At 37.6% G+C, this 25,893-nt stretch overlaps 1 protein-coding gene across 8 annotated transcripts in view; it reads left to right on the top strand.

Annotated features, from left to right (window-relative positions):
- ATG10 (autophagy related 10) overlaps positions 1–25,893 on the top strand; it is a 207,097-nt gene that overhangs the window by 112,188 nt on the left and 69,016 nt on the right. For 2 of the 8 annotated variants that reach the window (XM_059694183.1, XM_059694182.1), the window contains exon 2: positions 25,738–25,762. The exons of the other annotated variants lie outside the window; for them this stretch is intronic. In XM_059694183.1, the coding sequence (XP_059550166.1) occupies positions 25,738–25,762 (25 nt within the window). The remainder of the gene's footprint in view (positions 1–25,737; positions 25,763–25,893) is intronic. 8 annotated transcript variants of the gene reach the window in all.

Raw genomic sequence — 25,893 nt, 5'->3', positions numbered from 1 at the left:
TTTTGTTCTGTTCATCCTATGCAGACATCCTGGTTAGGCAGACTGCTCTGGGGACATGGCCCTTTCCTTCAAAACTCTGCAACACTGGTCAGTTGTCCTCTGGTGTTGAAAGTTGCTGTGGAGAAATCTGAGGCTGGCTTAATTGTTCTCAGTTTTATGCGTATTTTTCTTTTCTTCTGTTCCCTTTTTAAATTTTGGGGGTTTTATATCCTTTATTCAACTTTAATGTTATAAGCATGTGGAAAATGAATTAAACTGAAACTTTATTTCACAGTGTGCCCCAGAATTAAATCCCAGATGGGCTGAATAATTAATTTTTTAAAGCGAACCCATACAACTAGTAGATGAAAACACTGCAATCCGCTAATCTTTCTAAGAAGGGCCTCAAGATGGAAACTGTGAAGAAATGATCTATACTTTGTTTTGCATCAGAAATTTAAAAACCCAGAAAACAAAAAACTAACAATAAAATATGAATAATGTTAAAGGAAAAATTGCAACAGGTAAAATATTCACAATGAATGATAGATGATAGATGTTTGTGTGTGTGTGTATTTTATTCATGGCAAAACCAATACTTCATAAGAAAAGTGGGTAAAGGGCACATAGATGCATTTTACAAGTAGAAAATCAAGAGAAGAGAAACTTTCTAATCATTTAACATAGGCATAAAAGTGAACTGTTAAGGAACCAGAAAGAAATTTTCCTATTTGGAACACAGGATTTCTCATGGTTACATATATTGGAATAAGTAAACTTGAACATCCTTTCAAGCTGTGAAATGCCATGGTTCGGAGATGTGTATGTCTTATCCATGCTGTTAGGTTGTTTTCTCCTTGATATGTCCAAGAAAGATGTCTTAGGCATCTTCCTGCTCTCCATAGCACATAGCTCAGAACTTTGCGCGTACTGATCCTGAAAAAAATATTGATTAAATAAAAATTGTAATGAATTTTTAAATAATTAATGCTTGTTAACTATTATCTTATAAAATATATTTGGGGATGCTTAGAATATTCTGTATAGATACTGTAATGAAGATATAATAACAATAATTATTTAAAATATGTTTCATTGATTTTAGAGAGAGAGAGGAAGGGAGAGGGATAGAGAGATAAGAAACACTGATGAGAGAGAAACATCATCGATTGGTTGCCTCCTGCACAGCCCCTGCTGGAGATCAAGCCCAAAACCCAGGCATGTGCCCTGACTGGGAATTGAACCATGGCTTCCTGGTTCCTAGGTCAGTGTTCAGTCACTGAGCCAAACCTGCCCAGATCTGGGATTTTCTTTTTAGATTTTAAAATGTATGATGATTAGTCTTATGCTTAGAATTTTTATTTTATTACTTGAATAGAAAGATTTATTGTTTTATAGGGTAATTATATACCTAAATCTCATGTTGTAAAATGTAATATTTGTCAATTTTACTAAATGATAATATACTGAATTGTTTTCTTATACCCTGATTCCCTTGAGCTGCAAATAATTTTCTTTACTGTGTACATGGTTTATTGGACATCAATGCCATAATTATTAAATAATGTTTAAAAATGATTTTAATGTGATATGACAAAATTGAAGCAGGAAAATGCACATTACATATATGGTTGGAAGTTAGTGAATTGACTATTTTTGTAAGTTGGTTTAAATAAGGAAACTGAAGCTTTTTTTAAATGAAGGGGCAAATTCAAAATGACAGAATGATTTTCTAGGCTATTTAACCATGAGCTTTCTTCAGAGAACCATATTGTGTAAGTGATTAGTTATATTAAAATTGGTATCAGCCTTGGGATAGCAAATGTATTTATTTTTAACTTTTATGCAGATATAGTTATTAAAATGTACATTTCAAGTACATTTTGAGTGTCTTTCAAAGTATTTTTGAATGATTTCCATTTGAGAAGGAGCTAGGTTTGTTAGTTATTAATTCAAATGTAGCAATATAGCTTATTTTATTGATCTTTCTCTGATTTTTAAAATTAGGAGTGAGAAAAGCCACAGACGCAGTTCGTTGGCATATTGCAATCCATATGCGTACTCCTCTGATAAGGAAGGTATAGCATATACCATCCCTCCAGAACATTTAGCACCAGATTTATGATTTTTCTAATTTGGTTTGTAGCTTGCCAGAGAGCATGTGAGTACATATTTGATCAGAAGCATATTTTGCCTTGAATCAGATGAAGAATACTTAATGAGTCAGTGCCAAGAAGCAATGTAGAGAAGATGCAGACTAGCAGCCTTAAGAGGCTTTAAAATGCCTTAATGTGAAATATGATAGAGATAAAGTAATGTTACATAAGAAGTCAAGTTGTTCATTTTTTTATGCCCATCCCTTTAATAAAATTATCCATTATTACTATTGGAAATGATATTTTATATTTTTGAAAATGCATTTTGCATTTTCAGTGGGGTGAAGACTATTTCAAGTGCATTGTACTCCTTTTGTCTTGGGGACTGAGAAAGGCATGAGTTATACCTTAGAGATGCTAACAACTCTGCTCTCTCTAGCAAGCCTTCCTCTAAGAATGAGTGCTAGAGGTATGAGTTACAATTATCTTTTTTCTTCTTGCTTGTTTGATAGGAAAAAAATGATCTCTTTGTTTTGACTTGTATTTCTTGGTTTATCAGTGACATTAGAAAAATTTCCTGTATTTTTGGTCATTTGTGTTTTTTTCTTTATAAATTGCTTATCCTTGTTTTTTTGTCAATTTTAAAAAATAAAGGTACTTATTTCTTACTCAGGAGATTGTTTATTAAGGTTGATAGTGCTTTGTTGTCTATGTTAAAAATACTTTGCCTATTTTTTTGTATTTTAACTCTGTTTGCAGTGTTTTCTGGCCTACGTAATTTAAAAAATAATTATAGTCAAATCTAGTAATCTTTTAGTCTGTGGTTTCTTTCTTTGTTAAGAATTGAAAGACCTGCACCAACCCTATATTATATAAAATTTTCTTTCTTTTGAGATTGTGATGTAGGAGGGAATGATCAGTGAAAGCCTTTCTAGTGCTTAGCTTAAATGAGCTATAAGAAATTACCTTTTTTGGACTGTGATTTTTATTTATAATGACCCTTTTGTAAATATGTATATTTTTATAAGTGTATAATATATATATATATATATTGCTTTTTTACCTCAGGTGCTGTCTACTATGGTAATCACTAGCCACATGTGGCTACTGAACACTTGAAATCACAGTTCACAGTGGCTACTATGACTGAGAAACTGAATTTTTAATATTACTTAGTTTTAATTAATTTAAATTTCAGTTTAAGTAACCACATAAGGTTAGTGGCTCTTATTTTGAAAACCTTAGGTCTAGAGGTTTGTGATGAATGGAATGCAGTCCTCAATTTCATGCCAAACTTGAGAATAAGTGGTCAGGTTAACACCCAGTAGACGATTTCTCCCTTATTATCTGATAAAAAATGTTATAGAATGTGTAGCTCTTAGTTGGATCCCATTTAGAAGAAATGAAACAATGAAAATTTTAAAAGACAATTTTGAGACAATCTGGAAAACTTGAACATGGATTGAGCATCAGGTGATTTTATGGAATTAGTGTTATTTGGTATGATAATAGCAATGGGTTTGTATTATTAAAATGCTATAGTGAGGTTTTCAAATAAAATAATATGATAGATACCTAGGATTTTCTTTAGGGAAAAAAATATTGGCAGAGGAGTGGATGAGATAACATTACCCAATGTTCACAGTTCTGGAGCTGCTGAAGGGCATATGGTGTTCATGATACTTGTTTTATACTTTTGTATTTGATGAAAATTTTTCATAATAAACAGTTTTAAATTGGGAGAGTTCCTTGTACATCAGATGGTTCAGCCTTTAGCCCAAGTTCATTTACTCAGCCATTAAATGGCAACGGATTCAAATCTGCCATTTAGTACTATTTTATTAATTTTTTCTATGCCATCACACTATATCATACTTTAGATACATGGTTCTCCATTCCACGTGCCCCGTGCCCCTTGACACATCCTCTTGTGTGGATAATGCCAGATTTGGTCGCTGGCTCCACAGGTCAGCAGCGGGTAGCCTTTCATGGCAAGTTGGATGAGGTTGGGATGTTACAGGATCCAGACTTTAGGGCAACAGTTGCTTGGGAGGGAAACCAGAGGAGCAATCGCAGAGTTGAGAGGAGAGGAAGAAACCAGATCAAATTTCTAAGCGGTCTAGAATGCATACAAGATGAGACCAAGTAGAAAGGCTGAGAGTATAGTTTTTGTAGAAAGTAAGGGTGCTGACCACTAATTTTTATTGGAAGGCACTTGCATATTTCAAGGACAGGTTAGCTGCCTTAGCATATAGCCAGATTGACATTCCTCACTGTGAAATGCATGTACCACTATAGCTGATAGTCTCCATTTAATCCTATATAATAAAAGCCTAATATGCAAATTGTCCCCTTGGGCTGTTGTTCAACCGGGAGTTTGGGAGACTGGGAGCTCAACCGCTCTCTATGACATGCACTGACCACCAGGGGGAGGCACAGAACATGGCGGGTGTCAGCAAAGCGGCGCTGGCAGCAGGTGGCAGGGGAGGCCTGCAGTACCAGGCCAAGGAGGGAGCGAACAGGGGCCGATTGCCCCATCAATCATCCCACAGACCACGACCAGTGACCAGTGGCGAAGGCAGAGGGCAGGGCCGCCACCAGGCTCCCAGGCGCTGAGAGACCATGTGGGGGGTGGGCTGGATAGATCGCCCTGCAGGCGGGATGGTGGAGCAGGTGAGGGGAGGGGCGGTGCCAGGCCACAGCAGGGTGCCAGGCAGCGCTGGGGGGCTGCAAGCCTGAGGGCGCAAACTGGGGCCCTATCCCCGCAGTCCACCCCGAGGCACCCCGCCAGGCCTCTAGTATAAAATAATTGTAATAATAGAGGATTTTTATCTAGATGGGCTGTTGAGATCATTTGGTTCAACCCATTTATTTCTGGGTTATCAAATTCATACTGCATTTCCAAAGAGTACTGGTAGTTGGTATTGAATTAGTATGTGTCATTAGCATTACAAAATTTCAGTTAAGTATGCTCTCAAGAAGATTTTGAGATGAGTATATAATTATTATTCAAGTAATGCCAATATTTGGTTAAATTGATTATTTTGGTTAAAATAGAAGAATTTTATTTATTTATAAAAGAAATTTTACTTTATAAAACACAAATTATGAGTTGTGTTTGCACTTATGATTCTAGTCTCAGGGCTGTTACTAAGCAAGGATTTCTTCCATCAATACTAGTAAATGAACAGTTGCATAGTGTACATTTTACATGTATATTGCAAGCATTCATATTTTGCATTTAATGCCAGGAATAGGAGGGGGGTGACTTCAACAAATAGGCCAGTAATGCTGAAAAATAAACTAGTGAGTGGAATGTCTGTTATACCCTTACCTCACTAGGCCATAACGATTTAAAAGTACAGTAAAATAGAACATTTTAAAACAGCATAATGTTGGCATTGTGGTAATTTTCTAATTTTATGTATTTGCATTCTTCGTAGAGTATTTGAATATTTCTTCTTAAGTCCCACTTCTTAATGTTTTAGTTAAACCCAGGAAAAAGTATTAAGTTCCCTCTCCTGCACCCAAACTATCCTATAATCAAAAGCAACAAGGTCTCAAAGTCAATTTCTAATAGCAGATATTTGTTTTTATTAGGTGCCATTAAGGACTACTATACTTATTTGTTCATTCACTTGTAATTTCCTTATTTTTATTCATTAATTTAACAAACTTGCTGTGTGTTACTATTGAGGATAAAAAGATGACTAAATCATACCCCTACTCTCATGCTGCTCATCTTCTAGCTGAGTAAACAGTACATTTTGAAGTGCTGCTCAGAAAGTGCATGTGCCATCGATCAGAACAAGTAGTAATCTGAAGGAGCAAGGTCTGGTGAATACGGCGGGTGGGTTAATACTTCCCAGGCAAGATCTTTTAACGTGTCTTTAACTGGTTTTGAAGTGTGTGATGGTGCGTTATCATGAAGCAAAATTACTTTGCCGTGTCTTCTGGCCCATTCTGGTTGTTTTACAATCAAAGCATGGTTTAAATTGATTATTTGTTGTCAGTAGCAATCAGTATTAATGGTTTCACCTGGTTTTAGAAGCTCATACTACACCACACCTTCCTGATCCCACCAAACCCAGGGCATTGTCTTCTTTCCGAAGCGATTTGGCCTTGCAGTTGATGTTGATGGTTGACCTGGATCAACCCATGATTTTGTGCATTTGGGATTCTCAAAATAAATCCACTTTTCATCGCCAGTCACAATTCGATGCAAAAAAGACTCTTTCGTGCCATTGAAGCAACATTTTACTGATGACTTTTCAGTTTTCCATTTGTCTTTCGTTCAGTTGATGTGGCACCCATTTTCCTTCCTTATCTTTCCCATTGCTTGTAAATGATCAGAAATTGTTTGCTGAGCAACGTTTAATCTTTCTGCAAATTGTTTTTGAGTTTGATATGCATCTTCATCCAATAATGCTTGTAATTGTTGGTCTTCAAACTTTTTCGGTTGACCTGGACGTTCTTTGTCTTTCACATTGAAATCATCACTTTTAAAGCGCCTGAACCAGCGTTCACAAGTATCTTGAGATGGAGCATGTTTACTATAAGCTTCTCGAAGTATATGATAACTTTTTCTTCAAGATAAAGTAATGAATTAAAACTTCCCGCAAATGCTCCTTTTTGGCACGAAAGTTGACATTTTTAAGCGTAAAAATATCTATGAGGTTAATACCTTCAGAAAATTTGACATATGAAGTTTTGAAGCTTGTTGTCAATACAACAAAAATAGTATACATATCAAATTGCATATATAATATATATTATATATCAACATATGTATAACTCCATCTATTGAAAAAATCCACATTATTAACCGGTACACCTAGTAGATATAGATATATTTCTGCAACTTTTGATCTCTGTCCTATCTGCTGTCTGGTTTTATTCTTTGGATCCTGATTGACATCTCATCCACTTTAGATGACTGACCTGACTTTGAGCTATTTACTCTTAGTTTGAACTGGCACTCTCCAAATATAGTGCTTCTAGTAACTGCTCTTCTTCTTGACCTATTGCAGCTTTAAGCAATAGGAGCTTCAGTCACATGATCTGACCAGGCTTCCAGTATGCTACTTCAACCAGGACTCCAGTGTCTTCCAGCCAATTTTATTTTTCTGAGATTGGGTGTTATAAAAGGAAGGTCTGAGAGAATGCATGTGTGATATAGTTAGAGACCAGGGTTCAAGGAATTGGTAGGAATACAATAAATTTAGAAAGGCAAGGGATGGCTGGGCTGTGAGAAGCATGAATATCATTGATTTGAGGCTTTATTCTTCATGCCAATGGGACCCATAAGTGGTTTTTAGGAGGATTGTGACACCATCACATCTATCCTGTAGAAATATAATAGTGTCATGACTAGACCATAAAAAAGAGGGATTGCAGTCAGAGAGACCAGTTAAAGAAAAGAGATAATGAAACCCTGAATTGAGCAAGACAGTAATGATGGAGAAGAAGAAATAAATCAGAAAAATTTCAGAAATGGAACTAATAAGATTTGGGAACTAATTGGAAATGGAATGGGAAGAAAAAATATTGAAATATTTTTGAGTTTTCTGGTTTCAGTAATTAGATGGGTTATTTTTTCCTTTGTCATTACACTTGTAATTAATGTGAAAAATTAGTCACACTTATAACTATTTATTTAATGGCTGTCTCCTCTACTGGACTGAACTCCATGAGGGCAGGGACTTCATATTTCTCTCTTAGAGCTATATTCCCTAGCACCTGGCACAGTGTTTGGCTATACCAATATCCTCAATTAACAATTGTTGACCAACTGATTAGTTTCACTCATTCAATAAATTTTTACTGGCTACTTGACACTAATGAATTTTAATACCTTTAACTAAGACATGAAATACATTAGGGTGAGCAGATGCAGTGAAAAGATAATGGATTGTATTTTAGACACATTGAAATGAGATGCCATGGAACATCCAGTTGGAAATATGAATCTATCTAAATTTTGAAGGAGTTATCTTGATAAAAGATTCAGATTTGGGATGTAAGTGAAACCTAAAGCCATGGGATATTTGAGATTAATAGAAAGGGTAAATAATGTGAGGCATGATAATGGCCCAAGACAGAATTATGGGGAGTACAAGTCTTTAAGGGTTAAGTAGAGAAAGAAGAGTTAGTTAACTGTGGCAACTGAGAAAGTTGTCCAGAATCTTAGGGAAAAAATCATGGCTTAGTGTTGTCATCAAGAGAAATAAAGAGAATTTCAAGGAGGTTTATGTCTTGGGATGTGGTATTTGTGAAATCTGAATCCCTGGAAGACTCCCAAGATGGCCTGAAGTTTCTGGAGTATTCTATCTTTTGTTCGCCTCACAATTTATGTCTGAACTCTTTATTTTATGTTCAAATTATGTACTCAAAACGAGATTTTCTACTACCATATATCTATGAAATCCAAATAAAATTCCTTCAATGCTAATATTGTTCATTTAAGAAAGCCATATGTTTGTTACCTGACTATAGACTGCAGGAGGAAAAGACCGAAATCTGGAAAGAAGTGTCTACTTTTGATGAAGTGTATGTCCTAAACTAATTTTCTTTTCAAATTTTCATAGTCTATTGATTTTTTTCACTTGAATAAATTTACTTTTCAATTGTAATAACACTTTTAAAGCAATTAAAAGACAAATGAATTTCCAACCATTATAAATTATTATTAATGCATAAGAGTATTGGTATAAAATTTGTTTATATACCAGTGTGTTTGGTAGAATGAGGAAGCTGCAATTCTTTAATTTGTGTCTTTTTGAGTTACTATGAGTTTTTTTCAAATCACATTGAAGATCATAATCTTGCTTTTATTCTTCTGATTTTCTTTGGAAAAGCAAATCATTTTAGCACTAGACTATGTTTCTTTACATACAACCAGTCTATTTCATTATAAATAGACCCCATCAATATTTTACTGTGCTCTCAATAAATTTGGATTGAAAGATAGATTGTTGACAAGACTTAGAAATTACCTGATGTTTTAAAATAATGGATTCCTTGGAATTATATTCAAAATCTAGAGCCTTGAGGGGTTTCTTAAACTGATACACTTGATTTGAACACAATGATTACTAATTAAGCTAATTAAGCAAATTGCTTTTGAGGGTTCAACTTGGATGTATCCTTTACTTAAAATACCTGTGGGCTGTGCAAAAAAAAAAAAAAAAAGTGCTTTCTGCCCAATACCTTCTCTTAGTGTCAGTCATAATTCTAATTTGGAAGGGGGGCATAAAAATGAAGAGATCATGCTAAATTGTTATTTAAAAGTATTAGTCACAGTATGCCCAGAAAAGACTGAACAGATGAAAAAAATAAATAGGATAAATGGAACAGAATGCCCAGAGACTGACAAATGTAGCTAACTTTAGACAAAAAAAGGAACATAATAATGAATATATAAAATTTATATAAAAATCAAGAATTTCCTTCCTTTGTTTAGAATAGTCTCTTAGTCTCTTCTGTCTTAAGAATAATTTTTATATATTTTTTTACAATCCAAAATTCTAAGTAAGGGGTGCAATTACACACACACACACACACACACCATTAAAAATAGCATGGAAGATCCCAGTTACCCACGGGATAGCCTCATGTTGATTTTCATATCCTCTGTTGCACTGGTTCTACCTTTGTGCCCACCACCTTAGCATTTTCTGTGTATGCTTTTGAAACTTCTCTCCTAAAAGACACCAGTGATCACTGGTCCATCAGTTCACATTGCCGTTTCAGACTATCCTCACTTTTCTGTAACATCCAAGGCTGCTGACAATGATCTGGTAGAAGCTTTTCCTTCTGTGACTTCAATGTCATTTTCATATTTTTATTCTTCTTCTTTGTCTGTGACGTTTTCATTGCTAGCTGCACTTCTCCTTGCTCTGAAATGTCCCTCAAGAATTTTTCTTGGCTTTATCTCTTTTTTTTCTTATTAGAAATTTCATCTACTATAGTTGTTCCAGTTAGTTTTTTTATGTTGATGACTCATATCCAAAATATGTCAAAGTTTTAAAGTTATACACATGGGTAGAATTCTAGCTCCATCTTTTACTAATTGTGATCTTAGGCAAGTTTTGTAGCCAAGATCTTTAGGACCCTGTTTGGGTAAAATAATAATGCCTTAACTCATAAGGTTGCATAGTTTATAGAATACATATAACATGTAGTTAATGCTCAAATAGTGGCAACTATTTTTAAAGCCATTTCTATAGCCCTCTTCTCTCTTTAGACTTTTTCCCTACAAATTCAGTGTTTATGGGATCCAGATGTCTTAAATCAGAATCTCCAAAATAGTACCTGCTACTAACGTTCCTTTTACTTTTAATGACACCATGGTCTTCTCAGTTATCTAGGCTCAAAACCTTGCTGTTGTCTGAGAAATGGAGGCTTGCTTATGGCCCCTTATATTCAACAGCTTAGACAAATAAATACCCTCTAGGAACATGTCTCTCATTTTCTCCTTCTTTTCCAATACTGTTCCCCACCATTTAAAAAATTTTTTTTTCTTTTGACCTTCCTTGATGATCATTCTATTTAAATAGGTTTCTAATTTATCTCACCATGTCTTTTCTAATTTCCTACTCATCCTTCAGTTCATTTCCAGATTATTGAAGCATAGCTCTAATCATACTGCTCTACCACTTGACTAATAATAATAATAGTAATAATTGTAATAAATGCTCTAACATTATGTTTTTACATAGTAAGCAATGTCCTAAATGTTTTACATGGATTATCTCATTTAGTCCTACCAATAGCTTCATGACCATCTCTTGAACAAATGAGGAAATTGAACCTTAGAGAGCTGGATTAGTTTCTGATGTCACTCAGCTAATAAATGGTGAAATCAAGTTCCACACCCAGGCAGAGTGACTTCAAAGTCTGCTCTCTAATATGTTAGGCTGCCTGACAGCTACTTTCTTATGATCCCCAGCACCCATCAAATATAGTTTAAGTTCTATACTTCAGTCCTCTACAATCTGATGTCAGACTAACAATTCTATGACATCTCAAATCTCTTATATAACACTATATAAGAATTTGTGCATGTGTGGGGTCCCTCAGCCTGGCCAGAGATTGGGGCCAATTGGGGGGCTGGCCAGCTGGGGGGAGGGACTGTGGGAGGTTGGTCGGCCAGGGGGAGGGACTGTGGGAGGTTGGCTGGCTGCAGGAGGTTGGCTGTAGGAGCACTCTGACCACCAGGATACAGTTCTTGCATTGAGCATCTGCCCCATGGTGGTCAGTGCACAACATAGCAACCAGTCGACTGGTCATTCAGTCGTTTGGTTGCTTAGAGTTTTATATATATAATAGTAGATTATGTTCCAGACAAACGGTGACTTGCTAAATTGGCCATGAGCTTCAGTATCTTATACCTTACATCCCTCCATCATTTATGCCTGAAATAGCCTGTGCCTCATTTCTAACAGTTAGAATAATTCTTTATTTAGGCTAAATGATTATTTTAGAATAGCCTTTCTGCATCTTTTCAGGATGTAGTTAGGATTAAGGTATTTATCTATAATCCATGAACATTGTATACTTCTCATACAGCCATTATCACATTTTTTTGTGGGCTATAGTCACTTGTGGATATGACTTATATGACTTGGCTCCCTCACCTAATTGCACAATTCTTGCATGATCAATCATGGGGTTTATTTGTTATGTTTTTAAAAATCTACCCAGTACACTATCTTAGGTATATGAAATGCTTAATTAATGTTTATTGAATGCATAAATGTTTGAGATTGTGGATCTCAATAATTAGGATGCTGATATGGAAATTATGCATATGTTAATTTAATGAGCTCACCAAGACCTTTATTGATATTCATAGTTTAAGGTCTTTACATTTGAGTTGTGTTTTGATTTTCCTGATGAAGTTTTTGAAGGTGTAGAGTTCTGATGTTTTAAATGGGAATTTTAAGACCATTCAACATGATGGACCATGGTAAAGAGAGGACACTAAGAATCCTGGTGAATAAAAATACTCATATAGCTCAAAAGCTTTACTAGGAATCACTATTCCATAATAAGTGCAGTTCACAGAGACTTGAGCATACAAATATAATAATTGCAAAATTTTATTGTTAAGGAGGTTTGATCCAACATTAGACTGTTATGGTTAACTGGTAAAGCTGTTCTAGGGCAGAATTGAATAAGGAGGAAGTCTCATGTTCTAATGGTGAAGGGAGACTATTCTTGCCCAGGGATCGGTTAGGCAAAGATTCAGAAGTAAGATAGAGCTAATGAGTGTGATGGCGATTATAGAGCATGGATGATCTGTTCCTACTGGTTGTGTTTTGTGTGTTGTGATCCCCATTTGAGTATTGATTATTGTCTATTATCATATTCCTCAAGCAGTTCTTACATGTTTCATCCATGTACATAGTCTCTGTCTTCTCTTTATCTTTTTATATCAAAGTTTTGGGGACTAGATTTTGGCAATAATATAATTGGAGAATAGCAGTATAAAATCTGTTTGTGTTGTTATTTTGTTCAGTCTTAATCTAGCTCTCACTTTTTATTGATGCCTTTAGCTTTTCTTGTAGTATGCCTTCTCTTTATTCTTTTTCTTTAGTCTCCTTCCTATTCCTCTGTCTTATTCCTTGTCCTCCCTTCATCTTCTTCCCTCTTCTTCCCAGATTTCTTAATATGGTCATTGCTTAGGAATGTATTCAGTGCTTTCTTTTTTTTTTTTTTTTTTTAGGGAGGTCAATATGCTTCTATCTACATTATTTTGTTTATGCTCAAGACAAATCGAACAGAAGTAGAAGTCACCAAAAAAACTATATTCTCAGAACCCTTGAGCCACACTGTGTTTTGGAATTCAGAATTTTGGGGATTTTAGATAAGTAATCTATACTAATAAAAGGGTAATATGCTAATTAGAGTGGACGTCTTCCGGATGTCCTTCCAGACAAAGCCGCAGTGGCTGCGAGGGCCGAGGCTCAGGCCAGCAGTGGCAGCAGCAGCGGGGTATTGGGAGCGGTACCTTCCCCTGATCTTCCAGGTCGCCTCCCGCAGAGGGAGGCCAGACTGGTGGCTGAGGTAGAGGCCGTTAGGGATGATCAGGCTGGCAGGGGGGCAAAGTTAGGGGCGATCAGGCTTGCAGGGGGCAAAGTAGGGGTGATCAGGACAGCAGGCAGAAGGGTTAGTAGCTGTCAGGCAGGCAGGCAGGTGAGCAGTTAGCAGCCAGTGGTCCTGGATTGCGAGAGGGATGTCCGACTGCCGGTTTAAACCGACCAGGAGTTCCAGATTGGAGAGGGTGCAGGCCGGTTTGAGAAAACCCTCCCTCTGTGCACAAATTTCGTGCTCCAGGCCTCTAGTGTAATTTTATAAAAGTAAATTCTATATTATGTTACATTCCTAGTGGTGTCTTGGCAGCATCCCATGCTCGAAGATATTAATATATTTTTAGTGAAACAATATTGATAAAACATAGAATAAATAAAGACCAAAAAGTCTCACGTACAAATTGCAACTTAATGAGTTTTGGTGCCAAACATATGAGAAAATATATTTTCAAAAAATTTCAGAGATTCCTGGATTTGAGAATTGTGACTAAGGGATTGGACACCGTCCTTAGGCTTTGTCCAGATCAGCAGCAGTGATCTCTAGTCCCGCCCATGTCCCCATGACACTTCCTGTTCCTTTGTGCTCTAGTGTCTAATGTGTGCGCCTATGACTCTACCTTCAGCATGAGGTAGCCCTGCAATTCCAGTAGTCAGCATCGAAGGAAGCAGTCCTCAACCAGTTACAGGTGGGAGTTGCTGAATACACATTTCAACTTCCTCATCGCTCAGGTGGGACCACTGTGAGTGTGTCCGCACAGTGCCCCGGATGTTCTCAGTGGGCAACCGCCCTGGTTGCCCACCGTGGTGATGTGTTCACTAATGTACCATGCACTGCTTTCTTTCCCACCCTGCCTGGCTTCCACACTTCCTATGGGTGCTCCTGAAATCCCTTACCACATAGATTACTTGCATTCAAATCCTCCTCCCAAGGTCTTCTCTGGGCATAACCCACCCTAAGACGTGGACCCCAAATAGAGCCTGGATCTCAGTTTAAAGGATAGTATTATTGCAGACTTTCATGGGGTTGTTAACCACCATTTTTCATGTTTTTAAATTTCTTAGAGTTAAGGGGTTTTAGAATAAGAGGAACATGCTACCAATTTATAGCTGCCACTGTTCATGTTGATACACATTACCGGCTTTCTTGGCGCTGTTGCTGTTTCCTGTTCCCACCTCCCATACTGTGAGCCTACTGTCAGTGTGAACATCTTGGCTGAGATTTTAAAAATCTTAGTATTTTCAGTATTTGCCCCCAGTCTCAGAGAAAATGCTTATTCTCCTGGCTTTAGGCCACAAAGAAGCTGACCTGCAGTGGCTAATTCTCTGGCTAATCTATGGGGAAGTAAGTGGCAGGGTGACTCTGTCTGGAGAAGCCTTTCTCACACCTTCAGATTTCATCCTGTTGGGTGTAGGGCCGAGTCTGACCCTTTGTTATCTATTGCTGGAAATGATTTTTGTGTTCACTTTCTTGCAAGTGAATTGCTTGAGTTAAAAGTTGAAGCTCTTGACACAACTTTAAATCCATTCTAAAAAAAAAGTGAAATTCATTTATAGAGGAACTGAAATCATTAATTATGTTGTAGTGCCTTTTCTTTTTTTATGGTACACGTATTGCTGTGGGTATAGTGCTCTAAAACATCTGCTGGGTAGTCCGTTATAGCGGCACAAGAATGCTTTTACATGAATGCCATGAAACAGCAGATGCTTCTTAACAACAACTTCCCAATTCATTTAGGAAACAAGTCAGTGCTGGATTTGGTTTTTCCTTCAAGTGTGGTAACTGTGGGCAAATGGTTCCAAAGAGGTTAGAATGGACAAATCCAGTCACTATGTATAATTTTTTAGGATGCTGCAAGTTGGTCTAAGAGCCTTATCTAATAGCGCTTTAATAAAATTAGCATTTTTCTTCTATGCAAATAATTCTTTACCATTATAAGTAATCAGGAAAATACATTAATGCAGTATTACCAGCATAAGCTTCTTTCATTTCCTTTGGAAACTTCTGTTAAATGTTGACTTATCATTAGCATTACAAATAGGAAAAGAGGTTGAAAACCCAGGCTTAGTAACAGGGAGAAATGGGGATCCAGTAATTGGAAGTCAGACATAGTTCCTTCCAGGAGCAATTTCTCTCACCTCAGAGATAGATTATGCGGCTCTAGTGATGGCCACATGCCCTTTGCACCAGCCTTGGTAAGACAGGCCTTCTCCTCAGTTCACACAGCAGGTGGTCACCCACAGGTTTGTTCTGAGGTCTGAGGGTCCCAGAGAAATTACTGCTGCTATTCCCCACTCCGGCTCTCCCCCCAAGCCTTTGCTGTGTGATGGTCTCTGTTACAGGAAGTGCATGGTCACTGAGATTTCCCTGTTCAAGAGATCTTCCCTTCAGTGGCAAAGCTTCTTGGCCAGGTTAACACGCCCAGCCTGTAACATTGGTCGGTGTATCAGATCCCTTTCCTCTGAAGATCAGATTGGAAGGTGGAATCAGGGAGCTTTGTGTGAAACAGGAAAACAAGGTCATGAAATGCTAGATGTAGGGGATGCCGAAGGTTCGTTCTGCCTTCTTCACAATGTGGTTTAACAATGGCCTGGGCCGCCTGCATAGTCTTTAAAGTGGACGATGCATCACCCAGAGGGCTTGCAGGTCCGTCCAACCTCTGGTTTATAGAATGGAAATAGGAACAGACAGTTTATAGGATGGAAACAGGAACACACAGTTTATACTCATTCCATTTATTTATTTCATTTAACAAATACTGATTGAATGCTTACTGTATGCCAGATACTGTTTGGGATGCTTGGGAGACCCGAGTGAATAAGAGAGGTGTAAGCCTGTCCTCCGGGCACTCACAAGCGAAGGGGTGTGTGTGTAATGTAGAGCAGAAGTATCTCCCTGGCCCCAGACCAGATAAAGCCTCAAGATGCATTCTTACATTCTCACAGCATGTGCAACACTATAATCAAATAATTGTTTATGCAATGATTTGTTTTCCCCACCCTCCCTCTAGTTATAAGCTCTGTGAGAGCAAAGACTGTGTCTCTTTTGCTCACCAGCATCTCTGCAGTGGCAGCACCATGCCTAGTGCATGGTAGACACTCAGTAATCATGGGTGAGTGAATGTGTGCGTGCTCTGTCCACACACATGGCACACATGTACGTACATGTGAGAATGAGCAAAGCTGAGAAAAAAATTTGAGGGGCATTCTCAAGAAGAAACTATCACTGAGGGCAGGAGGACTTGTGAACAGAATTAAGCATACAAGGGGACTCTTTAGTAGGCTGCAAGAAGAGTTTGTTAAGAGGAAGTTTGGGTGGTTACAGGTGGCAGGTGTGACAAGTTCTAGGTGATAATGCAGTCTGGTGAACTTGGAGTTCCTGAAAATCTATCTGGGTGGATGGTGTGATTGTTAAGCTAAAAATAAACCCCGGGAACGTGAGTAGGACATCAAAAGGGTTGGTGCTATATACAACTGGTTAACATGTGAAAGAGCTGAAACAAAAAAAGTTTAAAATCTCACACACCAAATTTATAGATGTGGCAAAATTATATATACCCTGGGGACTATGTGCATTTTTTCTGGTAGGGCTTATTGTGATGATAATTTTATTGTTATTTGTATGGTGATTTAACATATCTCCCTCCTGTAGGGCACAATGTCTGTTGCTCTCCCCTCTGTTCCCAGAGTCTAAGACAGTGTCTGGAACTATGGCTTGCTGCCTATTTTTGTATACAAGCTAAGAATGGTTTTTAAACTTTTATATGGTTGAAAAAGAATCAAAAGAATAATGTTTCATGACATTAACATGATATGAAATTTAAATTTTAGTGTCCATAAATAACATCTTATTGGAACAAAGCCACACTCATTAATTTACATATTGTCTAGGCTGCTTTCATGCTACAATGGCAAAGTTAAGTGGTTTTGACAGACACATAACGGTGCACAAAGCTTAAAATATTTACTGTCTGGCCCCATTTTTTTTTGTTTGTTAATCCTCACCCACCGGAGGATATTTTTTCCATTGATCTTTTTTTTTTTTAGAGTGTGGAAGGGAGGGGAAGAGTCAGAGAGAGAGAAAAACATTGATGTGAGAGAGACACATCCATTGGTTGCCTCCCATACACGCCCCAACCAGCGATCAAGCCTAAACCAACGGACATGACCTTGACTGGAATCAAGCCCAGGACCCTCCAGTCCATGGGCCAATGCTCTAACCACTGAGCAGCCGTCTAGGGCAGTGATGGCGAACCTTTTGAGCTCGGCGTGTCAGCATTTTGAAAAACCCTAACTTAACTCTGGTGCCGTGTCACATATAGAAATTTTTTGATATTTGCAACCATAGTAAAACAAAGACATATTTTTGATATTTATTTTTATATATTTAAATGCCATTTAACAAAGAAAAATCAACCAAAAAAATGAGTTCTTGTGTCACCTCTGACACGCGTGTCATAGGTTCACCATCACTGGCCTAGGGCCTGCGTGGCCCATTAAGAAAATGTTTACCAACCCCTGGCCTAGAACATAGAAGATACCCTGTAACATTTAATGAATTAATGAATAAGTTAATTAACATACCTATTATGGGGCAGTTTTACACTTTATCTTGTTTAATAACCTTTAAACAAGGAAAGCATGGGAGGAATGACCATCATATCACAAGTAAGGAAACGGGGGCGCAGAAGAATTAAGTGACCTGCCCATCCAGTGAGTGGCAAAGCCAGGGACTGAACCCAGGTCTAACTCCAAATTCCATGCCCTTTGCCACCTTTGACTGTACTGTGCTTCTCTAATATCTGGATATTTTTAGCTGAGATTTGGATTTGCATCCTTATACCCGGTAGAAAGATGAGAATTTTCAGCATGTTCTCATTGCTGCTGAAACAGTATTATTTAAAAGCAGCACCAAGTCTTTGTCCCGGCATAGGTGTAGTGCCTGCCTGGCATGTGGTAGGTTCTTCTGGAAGTTTCTAGAGGACTCTCCTGGTTAAAAAAACAAAACAAAACAAAACAAAACAAAACAAAAAAGCAAAAAAAACAAAACACACACACACACACACACACACACCAACAACAACAAGCAAACTTAATAAAGCCCCATTCACAGCCACACACCTCAGAGAAAGCTTTGATGGAAGGAGCCGATGGCTTACTTGCTCCTTTAAGACAGTTCTCTGCTCATTCTTAGATGTGATGTTTCCTTGTGCTGTAGGATCCACAGCCTCTGGATTACTACGGTGCTTGCCTTTCAGCCTATTTATCAAGACCTTATCATTTTTACTCTTTGGCAGTGAAATTTACTCATTTGTGGATTTGAGCAAAGAAGTTTATTCATATGCTAAAGGAATTTGCAGTTTATTCATCAAGACATTTAGAAATCTCACTTGTTTAAATTAGGGGAGTGCTATCTCTTACTTTAGAAAATGACTGCAGCCAAACTTCAGCCTATTGGATTCAATTATCATCATTCTATTAAGGCTCAGAATTTATCATCCCTTCAGGAAATCGAACGTGACATCCGAAGATAGAAAAAAAACAGAAAAGGGGAAAGTTCACCAAATGGAGACCCAGGTTCTGCTTACTACTTATAAAAATACAATAAAACGACATTAAAGAAGGCCTGAAGGTGGACTTGGAGGGGTGGGCACACTCGGGTCAAGGGGCCACAGCTTGTTTTTATAAATGAGGTTCCCGGGAGTACATCCACCACCGTTCGTTTACATGTTGCCAACGGCTGCACTCATGCTCCAATGAAGAGACCTCATGGCCCACGAAGCCTAAACTATTTACTATCTGGTCCTTTCAGAAAACATTTGCAAACCTTTGGAACCAGGCACATAAGAAAAATCAGAAGAGCAAGGCTTGTTTAATATAGAGAAGAGAAATCTGATGCCAATGAATTGGCTCATACTTCTGAGAGGATATTGTATAAAAGATGACTCTTGTTTCATAATTCTCTGCAAAGGAAAACCCAGTGGAGACTGAGTTACCCTGTAGCACCAGGACATGCTCTGTCTCTGGAGTTAAAATGTAGAGTGGCAGATAAGGTAACTCTTACACATTGGTAGTAACATGCACGGTGCAAATTTTACCCCTTTTGGCACCCCAGATTCCACTTTTAAAGATTCCTTTTGATTAGGGTTATTGCTACATATCTGCTGCTGAATGCCACGATTGATAAAGGAATAACATACTAAGGCATTAATGGCCATTGATACTTTAGCGAGAATTAATCAACTCAGAGGAAGAGGAGAACATGAAATATTATTTTTGGACAGGAGGAGAAGGGAAAGGGCCAGCAAAAAAGCCTGGGTCCCTGGGGGTGGGGGTGCTGAGTTGATGTCTTTGGTTACTGGAGGCGCATTAGGCTCCCACCAAGAGGAGACCAACTGAGACAGCGCTACTCCTGGAGATGGAGATGAGCAGTCAGTGAGGGCAAACTGGTTGTGGCATAATTTTGAGTCTTGATGACTGGGCTTTCCTGATGCTGTCATCTCATAGACTGTGTTATCTTAACTGAAGAATCCTAAAATAGACCCTTTAAATATTTGTGAGGCAAGGCTTCCTGGAGTGGTCTGCTGACACCTGCATTAGCATCACCTGGGATGATGTAAATAAGGTGGGTCCTTAAGTCCCATCCCAGAACTGCTGAGTTCAAAAGCAGAAGTGTGAGGATGGAGCCCGAGAGGACATATGTTTAATATTCTCTACCCCCCCCCCCCCAAATCTGAATGTCTTGGCTCCGTGAAGGAGCCTGAGGACTTAGGTTTATGTCCTGGCCGTTTCTTACTTGCTGGGTGACCTAGAGCAGGGGAGCGAATGACATAATGTACACGAATGTGCTTTGAAAAACTGTACACCCTTGTCACTGATGCTGGCCTTTCTTATGTAGCATGCTAAGGGTAGCTCTGAATAGGAATACATTTGATTGATTCTGAAGCTCAGAATACCAGGTGTATTTACTTAGTCATGATTTCCATAATGAATTCTGATGTTCAAAGCCTTATTCTGCTAATACTGCTTTAGCTGCCCAGGAATCTTAAGAAGTAGGTAAGAAGAACCTAACTTTTCCTTTAAAAATCCTTCTGAGCCCTTCTGGTTTTTCCCCAGAACATAATGCCTTTTTATCTCTTGTTCTGATTTATGAACTAATTGTCATTGGCATATGATGGGTGCTATTAAGGGTTATTTCTGTTCCCTGCTATGGGGAACTGTCTCTCTGCCATGGAAGCTAAGACACAGCCTCTTCTGCAGTCCACCTTGGACTCAGCCTTTTTGCTGGCTGCCCGGCTCTGAACTCAACCGGTTGTACTGTCCTGAAGGAAGCAGTGCCCCTAAGAAGTACAATGGAGCCAGATGCAAACACCAGAAATCTGCCAGATGCTTTGGTTTCTGCGTCCCCTCCTTCCTGCCTTGCCCTTGCGCTTGCCAGGCTGCAGAAAAGGATTTAATTCCACAGGAGACAGATTCTTTCTCTCAGTGGGAACCCACATTGGCCATGCTGATGCTAGCTCACTCCCCTCTGACGGATCTGGGAGAGCAAAGAATGGCGCCTCTTTTTTTCCTTTAAAAAAAAATCAGGAGGAGGAGTGATAATATTACCGGGAAAGGGGAGCCTCGCTGAGATGCTATTCTTGGGATCGTCCTGTTGACCACCCCTTATTTCATGGTCGCTCCAGATGCTGTCAGACACATGGCTGCCTGTGTTGAACCCTCTCTTGTGTTCTAGATACTACATTCACAGTTGCTAAAAGAATACGCTCTTATGACAGTCACATACGTAAGCCACAGAGATCATGAAAAAAGAGTCATTCTAGGAGTAAAGATAGTGAAAAGACCACTTTGGTGTGAAATGATGAGCACGTGAAACAAAAAAGGGCCTGCTTACTGGAATCTCACATAGATTATTTTTCTAATTCACCATATCTGTTTTAATAGTTAAAAGTTTTTCTTAAGGGACTCATTTTTCAGTTGTTTGTCAAAAGGCTTTGACGGTTTTTATCACTTCTGAATATATGGAAAGGCTGTTGGCTCAGGGAAATCACACGAAGTTTGTTTCTTAACCCATTTTTCCATTGTGATTAGATGGCTTGTGTGCACTCAGAACCAGCACTGCCCTGTGCCACTCGGGCTTCTAGGCTGTGATTCTGATCTGTTAATGTGAGGTCTGAATTGAAGACCTGACTGGTAGAAGATAAACAAATTGACTCTCTTTTCCTCAAGGGGTATTATGAATAAAGCTCCTTACTTATGTTTTCTCAGTAATAGTAATAGAGATTTTTAGTGATAGAAGAAAAGTTTTTCTTCCTTCAATTACTTTTCCTTGCAGGCTAAATAGAGATAGGGATCTCATTTCTTAAGCCCAATATACCATTTGGGGTTTTTTTTTCAATAAAATATCTATAAAGTGTCTCCAGCATGATCCCCATTTAATGGGATTTAGTTGCAAAGCTTAATTCATATCAGATTTTCTAAATGAGAGATCACTGTCAACTTATTGTTAATTGAATTAAATAAAATCAAGGTTTCTATAATTAATGTGAACCACTTAATCTTTTAGCTCCTTGAATGAGTGTAATTTCCTAAACACAGGTATCTTCTCATTTAATGAAATAGCAGTACTTTGAGGAAAATAAATGTACATGTGCCTTTTTTTTTCTAATAACTCTTAATGTAAAAATACCCAAATCCTTAAAAATTTTAATAAAACAATAAAAATAATAACATATTATCAAACTTACCAAAAATGTTAACATTATGTGGTCCAAAACGTAAGTTCAAATTAACTATAATAATGGTTAAGGAGTGGCTAATATTGTTCAAAGAGAAATTATTTCAGTGTCAGTAGACATGGGTTATAGCTCTACCTGTGCCTCCACCTACTTGGTGACATTGGGGACACCACCAACCTTTCTGGGCCTTGTGTATATCTGCAAGGTGAGTGTGTTGGCTAGACGAAATTCACTAGAGTATACTGTAACATGGTATCAGAAACTTTTATCTTAATTTATCCTATTTTGGAGAATTTAAAATATTCACAAAAGTACACAATGGTATAATAATGGTAAAGCACCTATGGACTCAGCAAGCAGCCTCAACCATCATCACCCCACGGCCAATCAGCCTCTCGCACATCTCTGTCCTCTGGCCCTTTCCTGTGTCACTTTAAAGTTATTCCCAGACCTTAAATGCTATTTCATCCCTCTGCCATCTGTTTTGTTAGCACTTGAGGTCTTAGAAATTTTATTTAAAAAACAAAATTTCGCCGAAACCGGTTTGGCTCAGTGGATAGAGCGTCAGCCTGCGGACTGAGGGGTCCCAGGTTCGATTCCGGTCAAGGGCATGTACCTGGGTTGCGGGCATATCCCCAGTGGGAGATGTGCAGGAGGCAGCTGATCGATGTTTCTCTCTCATCGATGTTTCTAACTCTCTATCTCTCTCCCTTCCTCTCTGTAAAAAATCAATAAAATATATTTAAAAAAAAATTTCAAATTGCTTCACTATTTCTTTCCTTTTCATTTTTAATTGAAAATTTTGAGATAACTATAGATTCACATGCATAATAAGAAATAATCTGAAAGATCCCCTGTACCCTTTACCCAATTCCCCCCAGTGGCAACATCTTGCAAAACTATAGTATCACAATCAGGATATTGGCATCCATACAGTCTACTTATCTGATTCAGATTTCCTCAGTTTTACTTGTACTGGTGTGTGTGTGTGTGTGTGTGTGTGTGTGTGTGTGTGTGTGTGTGGTTCTATATCGTTTTATCACAAGTGTAGGTTTCCGTATCCTCCACCACAGTCAAAATACTGTTTTATCACCACAGGATTCCTCATTTTGCCCTTTTGTAACCACACTTCCCTCCACAACCCCCCACATTACATCTTCTTTGTTTTTTATTTCTAAAATTTTATCATTTCAAAGATCTTACCTAAATGGAACCAAACAGTCTGTAACCTTTTTGTTTTCTTTTGTTTCAAGAGGATTTAGTTTAATTTTTCAGTTACAGTTGACATACAATATTATATTAGTTTGAGCTATGCAACACAGTGATTAGACATGTATATGCCTTATGAAGTGATCACCCTGCTAAATGTAGTACCTATCTGATACCATACATACCTATTACAATGTTATTGATTATATTCCTTATGCTATACTTCACATCTCCATGATTATTTTAATAACTGGCAATTTGTACTTCTTAATTTCTTTCACATTTTTCACTAATCCCCAAACTCCCTTTAATTTGGTGGCCAATTTGTTCTTTGTATCTATGAGTTTGTTTCATTTGTTGGTTTGCTTTGTTTTTTAGATTCTACATGTAAATGAAATCATATGGTATTTGTCTTTCCCTGTCTGACTTATTTTACTTAACATAATACCCTCTAGGTCCATCAATGTGTCTGCAAATGGCAAAATTTTATTCTTTGTTTTTAATATATTTTATTGATTTTTCACAGAGAGGAAGGGAGAGAGATAGAAAGTTAGAAACATCGATGAGAGAGAAACATCGATCAGCTGCCTCCTGCACATCTCCCACTGGGGATGTGCCCGCAACCCAGGTACATGCCCTTGACCGGAATCGAACCTGGGACCTTTCAGTCCGCAGGCCAACGCTCTATCCACTGAGCCAAACCGGTTTCGGCAAAATTTTATTCTTTTTGTGACTGAATAAAATTCAGTGGTATGTTTGTACCACTGCTTTACACATTGGTCTATCAATAGACCCTTAGGTTGATTCCATATCTTGGTTAGTATAAATAATGCCAAGGGGTACATATATCTTTTCAAATTAATGTTTTGGATTTCTTTGAATAATTACCCAGCAATGGAATTGCTGGGTTGTATGGTATGCTATTTTTAGTTTTTTTTGAGGCACCTTCACACTGTTTTCCATAGTGGCTGCACCAATTTATAATCGCACCTACCTTGCATGGGGGTTCCCTATTCTCCACATCCTTGCCAACACTTATTTGTTCCTTTATTGATGATAGCCATTCTGACAGGTGTGAGGAGATATCTCATTGTTCTTTTAATGTGTATTTCTCTGATGATTAGTGATGTTGAGCATCTTTTCATATGTCATATGTATTTCCTCTTTGGAGAAATGTCTATTGAGATCCTCTGCCCATTTTTTAATTGGATTGTTTGTCTTTTGGGTGTTGTATGAGCTTTTTATATATTTTGGATATTAACCCCTTATCTGATGTATCATTGGCAAATGTATTTTTCCATTCAGAAGGTCGTCTTTTCATTTTGTTGATAGTTTCTTTTGCTGTTCAAAACCTTTTTAGTTTGATGTAGTCCCATCTGTTTATTTTTTCTTTTGTTTCTTTTGCCTGGGGAGACATATCCAATGAAATTATTTCTAAGAGAAATGTCAAAGATTTATTGCTTATGTTTTCTTCTAGGAGTTTTATGATTTCAAGTTTTATATTTAAGTCTTTAATCCACTTGAGTTTATTTTTGTATGTTGTATGAAAAAGTTGTCATTTCATTTTTTCATGCATCTGTTTAGTTTTCCCAATATCATTTATTGAAGAGACTATATTTTTTGTATATTTTTTCCTACTTTGTCATTAGTTGATCATATAGGCATGGATTTATTTTTGGGTTCTCTATTCTGTTCCATTGATCTATGTGTATGTTTTTATGCCAGTACCATGATGTTTTGATTACCATGACCTTGTAGTATAGTTTGATATCAGGTAGCATGATACTTCCACGTCTGTTCTTCTTTCTCAAGATTGCCGTAGCTCTTTGGGGTCTTTGTAATTCCATATAAATTTTAGGATTATTTTTTCCTAATTGGTATTGGTATTTTGATAGCGGTTGCATTGAATTTGTAGATTGCTTTGGGTAGTATGGACATTTCAATGATGCTACTTCTTTTTATCATTGAGGATGGTATAGCCTTCTGTTTATTTGTATCTTCTTCAGTTTCTTTCTTTATTGTCTTATAGTTTTTTGAGTACAGGTCTTTTACCTCCTTGGTTAAATTTATCACTAGGTATTTTATTGTTTGGATTGGCTTTTATCGTTTGCATAATTCCTGGGAGACTTCACAGGTGGTTGTGTATGTCAGGTTTGCTCTTTTCATTGATGAGTAGTGTGGAATGATATACCACAGTTACCTGATTTAACCACAACCTGTTGGAGAACAGCTAACCTGTTTCAGTTTTTGGCTGTTCTGAATAAAACTGCTGTGTACAGGTTTTTCCATTTTTCTGGGACAAATACCCAAGGGTATAATTGGTGGGTTCTGTGATAAGTACATGTTTAGCTTTATAAGAAACTGGCATATGGTTTTATATTCCAAGCAGGAATGTGTAAATGATCTAGTTTCTCTGCAACTTCACCAACATTTGAAGGTGTCATTATTTATTTTAGTCATTCTGATAGATATGGAGTGCTATCTCATTGTAGTTTTAATTTTCATTTCCCTGATGGCTCATGATGTTGAACATCTTTTTCTTATGCTTATTTGTCATTTGTATATCATCTTTGGTGATCTTTTGCATTTTTACTCCTTCATTTGCTGTTTTAGTTTGTTCAGGCTTGGGATGGAGGTGAAGTTGCTGGTAAATTATCTATGAAGTTTGTTATCGTATACTTAGGTGGGAGGAGACAGATCTGCTACTGATATAGATAATATTGCTTACTTCAGTTCTCAGCTCTGTGTTAGAGTCACTGGAAATACAAAGATGAATAA

Source organism: Myotis daubentonii, chromosome 4 (assembly GCF_963259705.1).
Source record: "Myotis daubentonii chromosome 4, mMyoDau2.1, whole genome shotgun sequence".
Taxonomy (NCBI): Eukaryota; Metazoa; Chordata; class Mammalia; order Chiroptera; family Vespertilionidae; genus Myotis; species Myotis daubentonii.
Note: the sequence above shows the minus strand (reverse complement) of the source record. Positions and strands in the feature narration are given on the sequence as shown.